Raw genomic sequence first — 20,594 nt, 5'->3', positions numbered from 1 at the left:
TCTGGTAAGCGCTGTGAATTGTGCAAGACTGTTGAATCTCAGATCTGTACCTCTGAAACAAATAATGCAATATATGTTAAGAAAGAAAAAGAAAAAGAAGAAGAATGTAGCAGGAGGGGAAGAATGAAGGGGGGGAAATCGGAGGGGGAGACGAACCATGAGAGACGATGGACTCTGAAAAACAAACTGAGGGTTCTAGAGGGGAGGGGGGTGGGAGGATGGGTTAGCCTGGTGATGGGTATTGAGGAGGGCACGTTCTGCATGGAGCACTGGGTGTTATGCACAAACAATGAATCATGGAACACTATATCTGAAACTAATGATGTAATGTATGGGGATTAACATAACAATAAAAAAATTTTAAAAAAAATAAAAATACTTAACTGAAAAAAAAAAAAAATATGCTATAATTTCCAGGGCAAGCCATTAAAAGAAAGGCAAAACAATATGCAATGAAGAAATTACTAGAAGAGAAAAAGATAATTTTAAAAATGTAAATCAAAAAGATGACCAATGAGGAAGAAAAAGGAACCTAATATATATATATATCTGCATTTATATTTAAGATACCTTTTTTAAGATACTCTTTTTTTAAAAGATTTATTTATGTGCTTGAGAGAGAGAATCCTTTAGCAGACTCCCTGCTAAGTGAGAAGCCAGACATGGGGCTCAATCCCAGGAATCCCAGGACCCTGAGATCATGACCTGAACCAAAACCAAGAGTCAGTCGCTTAATTGACTGAGCCACCCTGGCGCCCCAAGATACTCTTCTTAAAAAGACTATGATTATATGATGGGATAAAGAGTTAAAGTCTTAGAAGAGATTTGCCCAAAATATAAGGATAATGAAAGGCTGAAGAGGATACAAGATATAACAAGCAAATACTAAGCAAAAGAAAGCTAATATAAAGTATACTAAGCTAGAACAAACAGCTTGAAGGCAAACAGTAGTAGTTATAATAAAAAAAAGGACATTTCCTAATGCTAAAGGTGTCAATCCACCAAGAAGATATCACGAGCTTAAATCTATATTCAACTCACAGCTCCAAAATGCATAAAGTAAAACCTGAAACTAAAAGAGAAACAGACATGTCCACAATCTTAGCCAAAGACTGTAACACAGCCGAAGAATATCTATCAGTAGTTGACAAACAAGCAGCCAAATAATCAGAAAGGTACAGTCCTTCTGTAGGCCTGAAAAACACAATTAAGATATCTAATCTAATTTTCTCTTCCCTGCTCCTCACATACGCATACCACAGTAACCAAAAATAACAACATACTCTTTCAAGTGCAAATAAAACACTTACCAAAACTGACCAAAAAAGCGTGGGTCCTAAAGCAAGCCTTAACACATTTCAAACAACCTCAATCATTTGGAACACATTCTCTGAACATACTGGAATCAAGCTAAAAATCAGTAACAAAAAGATAGGTTAAAAATCTCTAATTTCTGGGGCGCCTGGGTGCCTCAGTTGGTTAAGTGACTGCCTTCGGCTCAGGTCATGATCCTGGAGTCCTGGGATCGAGTCCCGCATTGGGCTCCCTGCTCAGCAGGGAGTCTGCTTCTCCCTCTGACCCTCCTCCCTCTCATGCTGTCTCTGATTCTTTCTCTCTCAAATAAATAAATAAAATCTTAAAAAAAAAAAAAAACAACTCTAATTTCTTAGAGATTTTGCAACACATTTCCAAATAATTCATGTATTAAGAAAGAAATCCCAGTATAAATTTGAAAATATTTTCAAATTGAAAAATTGATTGAAAAATCTTCATTATTACAATTTGTGAGACACAGTTCAATCAGTGCTTTCAGGGGAAAACATAATTCTCTAGGATTTGTTAGGAAAAAGAGAAAGGCTGAAAAGTCAATGACGAATGTAAAAAAAACCACTGTCCAAGAAGAGAAGAAAAGACAGAAATAATGTATGATAAAACAATTGTATGATAAAAATACTTTAGCAAGCTAAAAAGTTCATTCTTAGAAAGGGTTAATAAAACTGACATACTCTCAGCAAGACTGCTGAAGAAAAAAAGACACAAAGTAACAATATAAGGAATGGAAGAGAGAATATAAAAGAGCACGAGGAATGTGAAGAAAATAAAAGCATATGGATGCTGAACTTCAATAATATTAACAATTTAAATAAAATAGACAATTCCTTGAAAAACCCAATTTACCCAATTGACAGAAAAGGTAGAAAAATATGAATCACTCTCTATTATAGAAATTAAATATTTACTTTTAAAAACTGTCACACAGTAAACTCCAAGTACAGATTTACTAGTAAATTTTCCAAGTATTTAAAGAAGAAATATACCACTATTACACAAACTTCTTCAGAGAACAAGAAACAATACTTCCCAACTCATTTCATAAGGCCAGCATAACTTGTCATAACCTAACAATATTACAAGAAAAAAAAAATTACAGACTACTCTCACATACACATACTTGCAAAAATCAAAAATGGAATATGAGCAAATCAAATAATATATATAAAAAGGTTAACAAATCACAAATAAGGTGTATTTCAAGAACGATGCTTTAACATTTGAAAATCAACCAACATAGGATACTACATTAAAGAAAAAAGGGGAGAAAAATACCATAGAATCATCTACATAAACTCAGAAAAAGCATTTGATAAAACTCAATACTGAGTCAGGATAAGAAATAATGGCATTAGAAATAGCAGAAAACTTTTCTATTCTGATAAAGAGGATCTTTTTAAAAAAACTCTCGGTAGGGGCGCCTGGGTGGCTCAGTCATTAAGCGTCTGCCTTCGGCTCGGGTCATGATCCCGGGTCATGATCCCAGGTCCTGAGATCGAGCCCCATTCCGGCTCCCTGCTCAGCGGGAAGCCTGCTTCTCCCTATCCCACTCCCTCTGCTTGTGTTCCCTCTCTCACTATGTCTCTCTCTGTCAAATAAACAAATAAAATTAAAAAAAAAAAAAAAACTCAGTAAATATAATTAATGATCAAATATCAAATGTTTTTTCCTAAAGTTGAGAATGAGACAAAGGATGACCTCTACCTCCACTTTTATTCAACATTACACTGGAGGTCCTAGCTAATACAATGAAACAAGATAATATAATAAAAGTTAAAGGATTTCAAAAAGAAAAGTCACTGTTCACAGACAACATGACAGTTTACATAGGAAATCCAAAATAATGCACATATAAACTATTAGAAATAAGTGAATTTTGAAAGTGAATTTTGCAAGATTGCTAGACACAAAGTCAACATTAAAAAAGTAAACTATACTTTTATATACTTAGCAACAACCATACAGAAAATAAAATCTGGGAAAAAAACATAATAACACGAAAAAAAATTCAATACCGAAAAATAAAATAAGAAATGTGTAAGATCTGTACATTGAAAACCATCAAACATTATGGAAAGAATTAATGAAAACCAAGTGTAAGATAACCATATTTATTAATTACAAGACTTAATATTGTAAAGATTTCAGTTCTCCCTAAATCAATCCATACATCTAATGGGAAAAAAAAAAAACAAAAACAAAACCTAAATTCCAGTAAGTTTTTTTTTGTTTTCTTGGTGAATATTGACACAGGAAAGAAAAACGGCAAGAACAACTACTCAGTCATGCAGAATATCATGGTAGAGAATTTCTACTACCTAATATTAAACTATAGTAAATAAAATAGTGCAGAACTGAGCAAAGACAGAAAATACACAAATGGAACAAAACAGAGTTCAGAAACAGCCCCACATGTGTATGATTACTCGATTCACAGCAAAGGCAACCCTTGTCAAGCAATGGAGGAAAGATGGTTCTTAAAACAAATTGTACTGGGTGAACTGAATATTTATCAGAAAAACAAATCTTGACCCAAAACCTCAAACCATACACAAAAATAAATTCCAAATGGATAACAGATCTAAAACATGAAAGGTAAAAAACAGAAGAAAGCATAAAAATAATCTTCATGGATTTATGATAGGTAAATATTTCTTCAACACAACACAAAGAGCATGAGCCATAAAGGAAAAAAAAAGGAAGGTAAACTGGACAACATTAAAAAAAAAAAAGGTTGAAAAAGTGAAAAGGCAAGCCATGATATGAGAGAAGTTATTTGTAATGTACATAATGAACAAAACACTCACAATTTATTATATATAGAATATATAATAATAATTAATAAGAAAAAGGCAGTCAGGCAGCCCACTAGGAAAAAATAAACTGAAAAAGAAGTAAACAGGTAAGTCATAAAAGAAAGTATCTAAATGGCCAATAAAAATATGAAAAGGTAATCAACTTCATCAAACATCACAGAAACTTAAAATTAAAATGTTACTTTTGCTCACCCACCAGAACAGCTAAAATGAAAGGGATAAAACCTGCATCAGTGAGTATTTAGAGCAGCTGGAACTTTCACGCACTGTTAGCAGAGTGTAAATTATAAATTAGTACAACCACTTTAGAAAACTCTATTGCTATTAAAACTGATCACAGATATACTCTTTGACTTAGCAACTGTACACTTCAGTATATACCCAAGTGTTCATATGTACCAAACACACATACAAGAGTATTCAAACAGCACTCTTTATAATAGTCTCAAAGTAGAAAACAATCCAAAAGTCTATGTACAATAGAAATAATAAGTATATGCATTGTGTTCTATCCACACAGTGGAATATTATATATCAATGAACATGTGCAAAATCCATCTACATATATACCCACATGCAACAGTAACATTAATTTCACAAACATAATGTTGCCCAAAGGAACACATACTGTTCACATAAATTCAACAACAGGGGTAATTAATCTACGTGTTAGAAGTTCAGTTAATGACCTTCCTTCCCTGGGGCAGGGAGATAATACCTGGGAGATAGGACAGAGAGTTTCCCGGGTGGTGCACTGGGATATGCTGGCTACATGGCCATGTACTTTTTGCAATAACTCACTTGGCCACACTTAGGATTTGTGCACTTTTCTTTATGTTATACTTTAATACAAAATTTACTTTTTAAATAGAAATGCGTAACGCCAAACACAAACACAAGGTTTCACCAGAAACTCCTAAATGGAAGTCAAGTGAAAGCTTCCAAGTAGAAGTGAGGTGAAGCAACTCTTAAGTGCATGATAGTGTCACCCCCAAGATTTTTCATTCACTGTTCTAATGACTTGAAGTGTGATTTTATCTTAGTAGTTCAAAAAATCCAATCATTAAAAACTCTATTTGCTATTACCTCCTTCAGTATTGCTCCCTAAACTACCCAACCAGAGGTTTATAGTTCCTTCCATAAACTCTCCCATCACCTAAGCTTACCCTCTATCTGCCATATAGTTAAATCTCTTCTGTAGGCTATATATTTTTAATGAGTTTCCAGTGCTTAACACAGTCTCTCTCTGATATAGTAAACATTCAAATTTGGATGAATAAATGACATAGATTCTCTTCTGCACAGAAACCTTTTTTTCCCATTTTAATGCAAGAATAATGAAATTTTAACTAAGAATCCACAAATCCAAAATGACAAATTAAGTCTGTGCCTAATCAAACCTGAAAAATAAATTGCCCAACTACCTCTTCTGTATCTTTTCTGCATTCTTTGCCAAAATCATCTGAGAAGAAATTTAGACACCCTTGCCCCATCTGGCAGCTTGGTAAGAAGATGACTTAGGTAAATTCAACTTATTAACAGGCTAATTCCACTTGCTGAGTTATAGTAGTAGGCTCCATCTTTTAATAAGATCATTTCCTTAACTTAAGAAGTTCCATTACACAGTCACTTACATATTCCTAGCTCCTTTTTCTCTCTAAACATGTGGGGCCTTTTCCACTGGTAGATCCAGTGTATCTATGCTGAATTTAAACATGACTCTCTATGGGATAATGAGAGTTCAGGGAATGTTATGTGCTTTCCCAGTTCTCTGCTTTTATGTTATTCCCTTAATAAGCCCTATTTTACATTTATATCACATGTGTTCATGAAGCAGGTCCCCCATGCCTCCTCTACCTGTCACAGTACTCAGATTTATAAAGGGACATTTACTTGCAACCTTGCTTAGAATCATTCCTTTGGAATGATGGAATGGTTATTTTATCACTCTCCCCTATTTTATCAACCTTCATAAAGAATCACACTGTGTGAGCCTTACACTTTAGCTAAAGAATTTTCATGAGATGAAACAAGAGCTCTCTTCATTTAGGTCCACTGACAACTCTAATCACTTCCACTAACTTCTCTACCAGCTACTCAGCTGAGTTTTGTCTCCGATTATATCCATATTACCAGGTGAATTACTACTCAGACTCTGGAGAATATATCTTTAGTACTCTCCTGTTCCTGGTAAGCTTCCAGAAACCAGCTTTTCTGGAAATTTCTCCTGAGAGGCAAACTTTCCAGAGACAGCATCTCCCCTTCCTGCATATGCTGTGACTACTAGTTTATTTACGATACTCTATGAAACTCTTTTTCCTTCTTTCCTTTAAACCAAGGGCTTGGCAAACTTTCTCTTAAAGGGCCAGAGAGTAAAGATTTTAGGCTTATGGGCCATACAGTGTCTAGGCATATGGGCCAAAGTCAAGATTTTAGGCGTATGGGCCTACTCAATTACGCTGTTATAATGTGAAATCAGCCACAGACAATATGTAAACAAATGCACACAGCAGTGTTCTAACAATGATTTATTTATAAAAACAGTAGGCCGGCCCATGGACCAAAGTTTGCCAATCCCTGCTCTAAACTCTTACAACTTCTGGTCTTCATATATCAGTATTATAATTATCTTGAATTTGTAAGGGTTTACTGGCATTGGTGCTGAAAATTAAGTTCAATATATTTTATCAATTAAAACTGAGATCAATATGTAAATGTTCTAGGAATATTTGCGATAATATGAGTTATAAAAAAAATTCTCATTATTTATTGGTTAACCAGAAAATTTAAGTGACTAAAACACATTTACTGATAACTGTAGTTAACTTAGGTATTACCTAATTATGAAAATAGAGCTGATAATTTACAATAATAATTAATATATTAAACACTAATGAACAAATGAACAGAAGACTAAGTATACTATGATAAATCTACACAATGGACAGTAGTGGTGGGACTACAGTGATCTTTTCTTCTTTTCCTCTGTTTTCTATAATTAACATCTATGATTTCTGTAATAAGAAAAAAAGTTTCTTTAAAGCACACGATGACAAGCTAAAAGTGTTAAAATTGTTTATTTAGTTTGAGAATAAAAATATTTAGACTTGAAATTAAAGAAAAATTCATTCTATCCTATGCTCCTCTTTAAAAAAATATATTTACATCAAAAATAAATAAGTTAAAATTTTCATTTACCTGTCGGTTCCTTTCATCCATTATGCGTGTGATTTGAATTTTCTTCCGCCCCATTTTCAGTCACCTTTCCTTCCTTATATTCCAAATATTTAATTCAAAATTAATTTTCTTCAATACCCTAATGCATCGTACACAGCTTCTATTATTTCAGCTTCTAGTCCAAGGGCTACAGCTGAAATTTTCTATAAGATCTAAAAGAAAACAAAAATTAGAAAATTTAAGTTCTATAAGTTTGCAAATCATGAAAACGTTATACAAATTTCAAACCTGCTTCTATGCTGCACATAGGCAGCCTTATTAGTTGAAATTCCTGGTTATATAAAATTGGTAGTTAAGTTGAAGCTTTGTTAACTTTACCCCTAAAATATCTCTTGAATTTTTTTGTGCCTCTAGTTCTGGCTGAAAGAGTGCAATTATAACCTTTGAGTTTTTCTCAATGCATATAATAATAGCAACAAGAGCCAATGCTTATTGGTAATTTTGTATGTGCCAAACACTTTTCTACGTACCTGATATATCTTAACTCATTCAATCCAAACTGCAATCATTTTGGGTATAATTATCATCTCCATTTTATAAATAAGGACACTGAGGCAGAGAGATCCTAACTCTGTCCAAGGTAACACACACAGTAAAGGGCAGAGCTTGGAATAAGAACTCAGGGACTCTGGTTCCAGAATTTCTCCTCTTTAATGTTATAGAATATCCTTGAAAGCTTCTGATGGCCTTCATGTCAAAGGATGAACTAATAATCTAGGTAGCCCCAATCTGCCTTTACAAACTATTCTTGCAAACTGCCCTAGCCACCACCAAAATTACTGTCAATCCACAAAGGCACCATATGATTTCATAATAACGTCCACTTAAATGAAATACTGTTCCTTTTAGCCATTTAATAAAATCCTCCTAATCAATCAAGATTCAGTTCCCCCTGATAGAGTAAACCATAGCACCTTACACTTTGTGGCTATGTGTATAATAAATTCTAAGTCCATTTTCCTCTGAGACTGTGAGTCCTTCAAGAACAGGATATTTTTATTCCATTTATCTCTGTAATTCAATGACTGGCAATGATATAATTTGTCATGTTCTGAATAACAGTTGTGTGAAAGACCCAGGGTTTTTAAAACCTACATAATAAAGTATTTACAAGGGAATGGAAGACAAATACTGAAACACTCACAATAATAAATTCTCAGGGGAATTTTACTCAAGTATTTTTAATATTGTGCATATATAGCCATAAAACTTTAAAAGTACTGTGCAGAGGTGCCTGGGTGGCTCAGTCGTTAAGCGTCTGCCTTCGGCTCGGGTCATGATCCCACGTCCTGGGATCGAGCCCCGCATCGGGCTCCCTGCTCAGTGGGAAGCCTGCTTCTCCCGCTCCCACTCCCCCTCCTTGTGTTCCCTCTCTCACTGTCTCTCTCTCTCTCCAAATAAATAAAATCTTTAAAAAAGTAAAAATAAAAAAATAAAAAATAAAAGTACTGTGCAAATCCATGTTTGATTAAATCTGACTTTTGCTCAAAAGCAGTGAGTTTTTAAATTCTTATCACTACCATCATTACTATAAGCATGGCATTTCTTACATATCTTCCCTTGTATTCTTTTATTTCTTCATTCATACAAACATTAACTGAACATCTATTAACAACTGATAACCTATTAATTGATCACCTACTTGCAAAAAATGTACTTCCAAACACTGAACTAAGCACACAGGGTAAAGTGTTAAAAAAAAAAAAAAAAAAAGGCATGATTTCTAATCTCACAGAGTTCATAGTTTAGTAGGGGAAAACAGACATTAATCAAACTATCATATAAATGAGTCTGTACAAATTAAAATTAGGAAGTTCATGTATCTGACCTAAATTCATAAGTTAGGGAAGGCTTCCTTAGGAATGTGCCTCATACCCAAACCTGAGTATGAGGGTGTACATGCTAGGCAGAGAGAATAGCATGTGCATGGAAGCAGGAAACATTAGAAAAACTGAAGGACAGCTAGTCAACTGGTGGGAACCAATCAAACAAACAGCTGTGCTGTAGAATGTTTTTGTTTTCTCACGAGACTGCAATATAAACCAATAGAAGTCAGCTTATTCAAATCATGTTCCCTAATAGATCACATTGCAATCAACTGACATTATAAAACTTGCACTGTAGTAGGCAAGATAAATAGTCATACCTTTCAACACTAATGCCTATAAGGTATATGTACTATATTCTCTTTTATAATCTGAAAAATTCTGAATGTTAGATCATATCTGAGCATTTTGCTTTTGATCAACCTTCTCTTTCTCTTTTTTTTAAGATTTATTTATTTATTTTAGAGAGAGGGTGAGAGAGCACAAGCGAGCACAAGTGGGGGTAGGGACAGAGGGAGAGAATCTTCAAGCAGACTCCAAATTGAGCACGGAGCCTGACAGGGCGCACAATCCCACAACAAATGAGATCACAACCTGAGCCAAAAACAAGAGTCAAATGCTTAACTGACTGAGTCACCCAGGAGCCCCAAACCAACCTTCTTCTAATAATGACAAAACAACAAGAAAAGTAATCTGTTCAAAACCACTGGAGAACTTTCAACACAGAATTGAAGGGCTGAGATCTGGAAGAAAGAAGTGAGACCACACTTCAGACTAATTTTCCCCCTAGTTATTAGTAGATTCTGAAAATACTGGCTGAGCCCCACGTCAGGTTCCCTGCTCAGCGGGGAGTCTACTTCTCCCTCTTCCTCTCCATCTGCCCCTCTACCTACTCGTGCTTTCTCTCTCACTCTCTGTCTCTCAAATAAATAAGATTTTAAAATATATATATTAAAAAAAAACAAACCCAAAAGCATTGGCTGAAAGGCTGAGAAGCTAAACAGAGCTTTCAAGAGATCTATGGGTGGGACACAAAAATTGATTCAGGGCCTGCCAAAGAATAGCCCCAGTAAACACACCAGGAATCTGGAGGGAATCCAAAGGACTATACCCTAGGTATAAAGGTAAACTAGAAACAGACCAGGCCAACAAGGAGGAAAGTGCAACTTCAGATCATCTCAATCCCTGATTAGGTTAAGGTAATCTGGGCTACCTAGTGTCATTAGCCTAGCTGCATGCCAGTAAAAACTTCTGAAAAGATTTTAGCAAAAGTAAATCTTACCAGCAAAAGATAACATCATCTAGAAATTCAAATGATCTTATCATTTTTTATACAAAATGCCTAAAAATAAAAAATAACCAGTCAAGACCCAACTGAAAACTAAGATTTTAAAATGGCAATACAATCAGACCCATAGTAGGTCCAGGTAATGGTGTTATCAGAAGAGAACTTTAAAATAAGTTAATGTGCTTAAAGAATTAATAAACAAAGACTTAGCAGACAATGTTAAAAGTATGGAAAACAAAGAATTGAAAAATACAATTTTGAAAACAGAAAATAAAAAATTGACAATGAGTTTAATAGGTTAGAATACAGCTAAAGAATCAATGATCCAGAAGATAGGAAAGAGGAAAATACTTACACTGACACCCAAAAAGACACATATTGGAAATACAGAAGAGTGTGAAAATATTATGACACATGGATCCAAAATACATGTAACTGGAGCCCCCAAAAGGAAAGAGAAATATTTAAAGACATATAGTTAAAAACTTTTTAAAAACTTACCGGGGGAGGAGAGGAGAGAAAAAAAAAAAAGACATCAAGCCACAGAACCAAGATCTACAAACTCCCAAGCAAAACAAATACAAAGAAAACCACAACCTAAAGCATATCAAAGTAAAGAGGGTGGATGGAGGGAAAGAGAGAGAGAGAGACAAAGAGACAGAGACAGCCACAGAGAGATCTTAAAAGTAGCCAAAAAAAGAAAGATTAACTTTAAAAATAGTAAGATTTATAGGTGACTTTTTCACATAAATAATGGAAGTCAGAAGACAATGAGATGACATCCTCAAAGTGCCAAGAATGGGAGAAATGCCAAACTAGAATTCTATATCTGGCAAATAATACTCTTCAGGGGAAAAAAAAAAAAAAAGGCAAAATACAGACATTTGTAGTCAAATAGAAACAAAGAATTTAACAACAAAAACACTGAAGGGATTTCTCCAAGTAGAAAGAAAAAAGGATCCCAGACACAGCTTGGATATTGCACCAAAAAGTAAGTAAGCAAGCAAATAAATAAATAAATAAGAATAAGGAACAAGGTAAATATGTAACTCCAAGTGAATACTGGCTAAATATAATAACAATACGTTGCAGAGTTTAAAATATTACAATGCACAACAACAGTACAATACAGTAGTAAATGAAGTTAAAGTGTTCTAAAACCCTTTCATTAAATGGGAAATAGAAAAGGTACATTTTTACTTTTTGGACTTCAATTCAAAGATGCATGTAAGAACAGTAAAAGTGCATAGAGCTAACAAGCTAATGGAGGGGGAAAAATGAATTAATAACCCAAACTGTATTTAAAAAAAACCAATTTGATGATTACAGAAGTACATCTTAAATGTGAGTATATAGAAAGAATGAAAGTAAAAGCATGGAGAACAATATACTGTGTAGAACACAAATCAAAACAAAGTTGTGTAGCTATACTTTATTACAGTATATTTTAATGCATGAAATAAATACATGAATAGAGATACAGCAGGACACTTCATTACAGTTAAAAATTCAATTCACCAGAAGGAACTAACAATTCTAAATCTGAATATACCTAATAACACTTAAAGTCAGGAATCTGTTCCTTAAAATCAGATATTCTGTGCAAAATCCTTACTAGGACCTTATTTTCCATTATTTTAAATAGGAAAAATTATGTTACATATAAACTCATAATTCCCAATCATTTCTCTTTCAAAACTGAACTGAAATACAGAAAATGTCCACTTATAATAGGAAATTATCATGGTTAGGATGTAAAATACTACATGACTTCATACGCAACAGCGTTCTCACTGGCTTTGTTTCCTTCTCCACAATTTAACACTTCCTGTGTTAAAAACACTTTTTGTGCTTTCTACAAATCTAAGCAAAATTAAGGGCCAAATACAAAAGGCAATTAGAAACTTATTCAAGACAAACACATATGGCAGATAACAGCTCAAAGCCTTACTATATGGTAACCTCCTTCTTACTGCCAGAAGCAACAGAGACACACATTCCCTCTGTTGACAGCACATGCTTCAAAAATGTCTACATGTGACTCTAATGTTCTACAATTGGTTTGAAATTTAATTTGTGACTTTTCCCACACATCAGTTTAAAATATTGTACTGAATTCTGCAGATGTAAAAACATACTTTTCCCCCAAACATTTATTTATTTATTTGAGAGAGAAAGCAGGGTGGGGAGAAGGCAGAGGCAGAGAGAATCTCAAGCAGACCCTGCTGAGCACAGAGCCCAATGTGAGGCTCAATCTCACAACCCTGAGATCATGACCTGAGCAGAAAGCAAGAGCTGGACACTTAACCAACTGAGCCACCCAGGCACCCCAAAAACATACTTTTTCCAAATAAACTTCAGCCAATACCAAAAGAACTAAGTGAAGACCACAATTCTAGCAAGTTGATTTTAACACAGTTTTCTCAGTAAGTAATGGAACAAGCACACCAAAACAAGGAACAGACCAGAAGAAACAGAAAAAGATTTGAACTTTACAATTAACAGTCTGACATATAGAACACTACACCTAACAAGAGCAGAAAATACATTCTTCATAAGTGCATAAAAATGTTTGCCAAAAGTGACCACATGCTGGATATAAAATAAACTGCTAACAAATTTTGAAGGACAGACATGTTTCTCTGACCTCCAATGAATTAAGCTATGAATAACAATATAATTAGACAATGCTTATATTTTGAAATTAAGCAATAAACTTCTAATTAACGCATGGGTCAAAGAAGAAACCACAGTCAAAATCAGAAAAGACTCTGAATGGAACGCTATTAAAATTACATCATATCAACAGTTATGGGACGCAGCTAACACCATGCTTAAGGGGGAAATTTATAGCTTTAAAATACGTGTATGGAGGAAAAGCCAGAAACCAATGTTCTAAGCAACCATCTGAAAGGGTTTTAAAAAGAACAAATTAAACCCAAGACAGTACAAATGAAGAAATAAAAGAGCATAAAGTAATGAAATAGAAAACATACAACAGAGATCAACAAAACTAAAAGTTAGTTTTTTGGAGGGAATAATAAAACTGGCAAGTCCCTGGAAAAAGTAATAGAGGGGGAAAAAAGAAATCAAAAACACAATCTGGCCCCAAAAGTCTTAGATTTAAAAATATGAACTTGTTTTTTATAACATGTCCTGTATTTATCACATGAAGATTAATACAAATAACCAACAAAAATCTGAAAGTAAATTATATCAAACTAAACTGGCAGGTATAACTCTTTAACCACTACCTCCATATTTCCAGCTCAAACGCTCTAATAACATAATTATAACACTCTTTAGATCTCATTCGGTCCTGTAATTTAATTACACCTACCACCTTTTCACTGTCCCTCACCCAGTTTATGTCTCTCTTTATCCAATTAAATTTTCATATGCCCTCACTCCCTTGGCTCTTGCTCTCCCTCCTCCCTCTACTCATTTCCTGGGAAAAAACCCACTCTTGACTACCTGCTTGCTCCCATGTAGCTGAATATGGCTGAGAATAAACAACCATGCTAACCAGGCTAATTAATCTGTCTTTAAGTTTAGCAATTTTCCATTTCCCAGTTACCTGCTTGATTATTTTATGCCATATTCTCTCTCCTCACATCTCCAACACTCATCACTCATCCTCACTTTCAGCTGATGACTTTGCTCCTTAACTTCCTGCCATCACACCTATCAACCCATCAGCATCTGTCCCATTACACACGCCTTCTTTCCTATTTAGGTCTCGGCTACAGCAATTCCTCCTTTCTTACCTTCAAAGTCAAAATTTTCTTCTATACTGAAGCACTCCCACTGGCAAAAAATTAAATAAAATAAAAGACGTTATTATTTCAGTTACCTAAAACAAAACACAGAAAACAAAAAATGTCTTGATCCAGAAATTTAAAATATACTAATAGAAAAATCCATCTTTGCAGATTCTGAGAAGTTTCAATTTCATAAAGATGTCCATTCTCCCCAAATTAATCTAAAGATTCGATGCAATCCTAATCAAAATGCCAGCAGGTTTCCTTTTATTATATGCAGAAACTAACAAGATTATTTTAAAATTCATTTGCAAATATAAAGAACAGTCAAAACTACCTTGAAGGATAAAGCTAAAAGACTCACACAATCATTTAACAGACTTATTATAAAGTGATACTAATTGAGATGGTGTGATTTTGCCCCAAGGGCAAACTCAAATCTAACAGAAGGAAGGAAATAGTAAAGATTAGAACAAAGATAAATAGAGAATAGAAAAACAAGGAAAAAAAAAATAACAAAACCAAAAACTGATTTTCCAAAAGGTTAAAAAAAAAATGACTTTTAGCCAGACAAAGAGAAAGCAAGACTCAAATAATTAAAAAAAAAAAATCAAAAATGAAAGTGGGATCATTACTACCAATTCCAGAAATAAATATGATTGTAAGAGAGTATGATGAAATAATAGTAATGCCAACAAAATGGGTAATTTAGATAAAATTGATAAATTCCTAGAAACACAAAACCTACCAACACTGAATCGAAAAGGAACAGAAAAGCTAAATAGATCCTAGTAAGGAGACTGAATTAGTAACCAAAAACCTCTTGACAAAGAAAAATACTCAACCTGATGGCTTCACTGGGAGTTCTATCAAACATTTAAAGAGCTACCACCAGTCTTTCTCAAACTCTTCCCAAAAACTGAAGGGAAAGGAACACATCCTAACTTATTCTACAAGGTCAGCATTACTTTGTATCAAAGTCAGACAATGACACTAAAAGAAAACTATAGATTAATAGCCCTTATGAAGACTGATGAAGAAAATACTAGCAAACAAAATCCAACAGCATGTTAAAAGGATTATACACCATGACAAAGTGGGATTTATCCTGGAATGCAAGGATGATTCAACATACTAAAATTAATCAGTGTGATATACCATATTAAGAGAATGAAGGAAAAAACCACATGACCCTCTAAATTGGTGCAAAAGAAGCATTTGACAAAATACAATAATACTCTTTTATGATAAAAACAATCAACCAGAAATAGAAGGAAACTACCTCAACATAATAAAAATCACATAGGAAAATCCCACAGCTTACAGCGTGTTCAAATGGTGAAAGACTAAAAGCTTTTCCTCTAAGATCAGGAATAAGACAAGAAGGACTGACTTCACCCCTTACAGATTCAACAGTGGAAGATCTAGCCAAAGCAATTAAGCAAGAAAAAGGAATAAAAGGTATCCAAACTGGAAAGGAAAAAGTGTAAGTATCTCTGTTTGCAGATGATATGATCTTATATGTGGAATCCCCTAAAGATTCCACAAAAACCTGTTGAACTAAAAAATTCATCAAAGTAGTAGGATACAAATGAACACATTAAAAAATCAGTTGCATTTCTACACTAACAATGAAGAGTCTGAAAGAATAATTCCATTTACAATAGCATCAAAAAAATTTTTTTTAATATTTTAGAGAGAGCATGCACATGCGAGAGGGGAGGGGGCAAAGGGAGAGGAAGAGAATCCTCAAGCATGCTCCCCACAGAGCGCAGAGCCCAATGTGGGGCTCGATCTCAGGACCCCGAAATCATAACCTGAGCCAAAATCAAGAGTCAGATGCTTAACTGACTCGAGCCACCCAGGCACCCCTACGATAGCATCAAAATTTTTTAAATACTCAGGAATTAACTTAGTCAACATGAAAAGCTTGTACACTGGAAACTAAACAACACTGATAAAAGAAATTAAAGAAGACACAATAAATAAAAAGACACCCTATGTTCACAGACTGAAAGACTTAACATTGTTAACATATCAATATTGCCCAAAGTGAACTACAAATTCAATGCAATCCCTATGAAAATCCCGAGGTTTTTTGCAAAAATATGAAAAGCCACCCTAAATTCATATGGAATCTCAAGGGTCTCCAAATAGCCAAAACAATCTTGAAAAAGAACAAAGTTGGAGGAAGCACACTCCCTAATGTTGAAATTTTCTATAAAACTATAGTAATCAATACAGTATGGCACTGGCATAAAAACAGACATATAGATCAATGGAAGAGAATAAAGAACCCAGACAAATCCATGAATACATGGCCAAATGTCAAAAAGTGTCCATGGATACTATCAACAGAGTAAAATAGCAACACACCAAATGGAAGAAAATAATTCTGTATCACATTTTCTGAGATTAATATCCAGAATATATAAAGAACCCCTAAAACTCAACAACAAAAATAGTCAAAGGACTTGAACAGACATTTCTCCAAAGAAGATACACGAATGGCCAATAAGCACATGAAATGATACTCAACATCACTAATCATTAGGCAAATGCAAATCAAAACCATAATTACATACCACTTTACACCATTTGGATAACTATCATCAAGACAAACAAAAAACAACAAACAAGTCTTAATGTGAATGTGGATAAATGTGAAACCTTGTGCTTTGTTTTGGTAATGTAAAATGGCACAATTGCTGTGAAGAACAGGATGGTGGTTACTCAAAAAGTTAAATAGAGAATAATCATTTGATCCAATAATTCCACTTATAGGTCTATACACAAGAGAGCTGCAAGCAGGGACTTGAATATTATATTTGTACATCTATGTTCATAGAAGCATTATTCACACTTAAAAAGTGGAAACAATCCCAATGTCACTGGCAGATGAACAGAAAAACAAAATGTGATATCTATATACAATGGAGTATTTTTCAGCTTTACAAAAAATCTTATCACTTGGGGCGCCTAGGTGACTCAGTCAGTTAAGCGTCTGCCTTCAGCTCAGGTCATGATCCCAGTGTCCTGGGATCAAGCCCCACATCGGGCTTCCTGCTCAGTGGAGAGCCTGCTTCTCCCTCACTCATGGGTGTGTGCACACATGCGCGTTCTCCCTCTCCCTCTGCCCCTTCCCCCTCACTCATGGGTGTGTGCACACATGCACGTTCTCTCTCTCAATAAATAAAATCTTTAAAAAAAAAAAAGATACCTTCACTGGTGAAACTGTTATAAAAAAAATCCTATGACTTGTTACAACATGAATAAACCTTAAAAATACATGGTAAGAGAAATAAATAGGTCACAAAAAGACAAATATTAGACAATTCCATTTATAGGAGGTACACAGAGTAGTCAAAATTCAGAGAAAGTAAAACGATAATTGCCAGGGATGAGAGGGAGGGACAAATGGGGAGTTACTGCTTAATGGGTGCAGAGTTTTAATATGGGATGATGAAAAAGTTCTGGAGATAGCTGTCGGTGATTGCTGCACAGCAGTATGAGTTTACTTAAGACCACCATACCATACATTGAGAAATGGTTAAAATGATAAATACTATGTTATGTACATTTTACCACAATTTCAAAAAATACAAATACTAAAAAAAGTATGTACACACCTTTAAAACAATCGCAGGATTATGATTTTATTAATTTAAGCTAACCACTAACCCATTAGGTCAACTGAGTACTAATTTTTCTATATGATAAAGAAATGGAAACATTTAAAACCAACCTTTGGAACTAACACTTATCTTTGGCCAACACAGATGGACATTTTTTCCTACAAAGTAATGTATCTTATCCTTGGTGGGGGAGGGAAGGAATCTCACTAAATCCCAAGGCCTAGATCTGTGTTCAGACAACATTAAAGTAAAAAATTAGTTTAAACTGAACTCTCAGTTAACTGAAATTCTTTTTAAGTAGGTCATTTTTATAAAATCAGAAACTAGATTTAAAAAAAGACTCCCAATATGGGGTCCGCTGTCTTAATTTAAGAAATACCAGGGGCACCTGTGGTTCAGTCAGTAGAGCATGTGACGATCTCAGGTTATGAGTTCAATCCCCATGTTGGGGGTATAGTTTACTTAATTAAAAAAAAAAAAGGAAAGAAAGAAATATCATAGAATCTAACACTCAAATTCATACTAATACTGATCACAGATGTTCAGTCTTTTCAAATCAATTTTGTTTACTGTTTTAAAGAAACTTGTTGCTTAAGTTAACTAAATATTGTAAGAGCATGGACTTTAAACAGAAGGTGAACTTTACTTTTTAAGGTTTGCTCTTATTAAATAAACACCAATCTCTAAGTTCATCAGAACATCTCATTTTGATAATTCTGGTAAATCAATTATTAATTTTTTTTCAAAAACTACTAAAAAAAACCTTTGTAATAAAAGTAACTATGTACAATCAACAACTGGGCTTTTTAAACAAGTAAACAAGTATTTAACAAGAGAAAATCTTTAATGATTCATTACTGCTTTAAAAGAAGGGAACTTAAGGGACACCTGGGTGGCTCAGTCAGTTAAGTGCTGGCTCTTGATTTCAGCTTAGCTCATGATCTCAGGGTCCCAGGATTGAGCCCTCTGTTGAGCTCTGTGCTCAGGAGGGAGTCCACTTGAGGATTCTTTCTCCCTCTCCCCCTGTCCCTCCCCCAGTTTGTGCATGCACGTGCCCTCTCTCTCTCTCAAATAAATCTTAAAAAAAAGGGGGGGGGGACTTAATTTAATTTGGGACATATTAAACTTGAGATGGTCATGGATCATACAATTGAAAATGTCAAACAGGAAGCTAGATATAAGACTTAGACATTAGAGCTAAAAATATGCCTTCGGGAATCTTGGGCATATAGATATTATTAATGTTGTGGGGAAACAATGTGCTCACCTAGGGACAAAATATAAACTGAAAACAGCACCAAAGTCCCGAGGAACAAAATATTTATTATGGTTGCATATGAATACCCCAAAACTATCCTCTAGACATAAGGTTTTTAAACAATGTGGTCGACATTAAAGGAAAAAAAATTTATTAAAGATTCTATTTACTTATTTGAGAGAGAGAGAGCGAGAGTGCAAGCAGGGTGAGGGACAGAGAGAGAAGCAGACTCCCCACTGAGCAGGGAGCCGGATGCGGGGCTCCATTCAGGGACTCTGGGATCATGACCTGAGTCGAAGGCAGACACTTAACCAACTGAGCCACCCAGGCACCCCCTAAAGAAAATTTTTTTTAATTGTTCTCAAAAAGAAATCTTTCAGCTTCCCTTGAAAACTGCATTCTACTCTCAAGAATTTATTCTAGTTTTCCTTTTTTCTAAAATAAATATCATTGTTGTGATAAGGAAAAAAGTTCCTAAAAACAACACAATGGCTGCTTTTAAATTTAAGAAGAAAAAAAATCTTGAAAACCAAAAACCATGAACTTTAAACATCACTGAAATCTTCCTTCTACTTTAGCATTTTGCGCCATTTCCAATTACTCTTTCTTCACAACTTGCTTGGAATTTCAAAGCACTATCTGACTGAGAAGGTCCATTGGTATTTGAGCGAGAAGCCTGGATCCTAGCCACAAACATTTCACTAAATTAGCTGCATAACCTTTGGTACCTGACAATTTCTAAAACTAACTTTTTATAAGAGGAAAATTGAAATTATACATATTTTATGTACCACATGGGGCTAGAACAAAATACTACACAATTGTAAATATTTCAGGGAAAGTGAATCATTATTACTACTAACAAATATATTTCTAAGCATGATATTAATATTTATGATCAGAAAAAAGTATTTACTATGTTAATGCTATTTCACATATTTACTTCCCTTGAAACATATTAATACCTTTTTTTGTACATACAATAGAAATCAGGAGAAAAAAATGGAAATTATCTTATAATTAATTTCCAATAATTAAATGTCAAATTGGTATCTAGGGTTATAACATATAAAAAAACAAACTAAAACATGAAACAAACAAAAGTATATTATACATATATTATATATATAGTTTCTATATAGTTAACATTCTTTTCCTTAAGCTTAGTAGATACTCTGATTTCTTCCTTTTTCTATAAATAGTTTATCAATGAAAAGAAAGGGAAGTGCGGAGTCAATACTGTTCTAGGACCCATTTTAATCTACACCTTTTTCTTTACCAAACTTCAAACGAGGTGCTTGAAAAAGAACAGAATCCTATAATTTTCAAATTACCTTAGAAATCATCTTGTATTGCTCTTCCTCTTCCCCTAAGAGGCCTGAGGTGATCTCTGAAAATGGTTCACTATTCACCTGACCCAGAAAACCCTACACAATCATGT

General features: G+C 34.2%; 1 protein-coding gene across 11 annotated transcripts in view; it reads right to left on the bottom strand.

Moving 5' to 3' along the window:
• Positions 1–20,594, bottom strand: part of MEF2A (myocyte enhancer factor 2A) — a 175,912-nt gene that overhangs the window by 89,994 nt on the left and 65,324 nt on the right. For 10 of the 11 annotated variants that reach the window (XM_032391296.1, XM_032391298.1, XM_032391300.1 and 7 more), the window contains one exon: positions 7,347–7,537. In XM_032391296.1, the coding sequence (XP_032247187.1) occupies positions 7,347–7,400 (54 nt within the window). In that variant the 5' untranslated portion in view covers positions 7,401–7,537. Of the gene's footprint in view, positions 1–7,346; positions 7,538–14,266; positions 14,307–20,594 lie in introns of all 11 variants that reach the window. The other variant, XM_032391290.1, reaches the window with a different exon arrangement.

This window comes from Phoca vitulina, unplaced genomic scaffold (genome assembly GCF_004348235.1).
Source record: "Phoca vitulina isolate PV1807 unplaced genomic scaffold, GSC_HSeal_1.0 scaffold61, whole genome shotgun sequence".
In the NCBI taxonomy this organism is placed as follows: Eukaryota; Metazoa; Chordata; class Mammalia; order Carnivora; family Phocidae; genus Phoca; species Phoca vitulina.
Note: the sequence above shows the minus strand (reverse complement) of the source record. Positions and strands in the feature narration are given on the sequence as shown.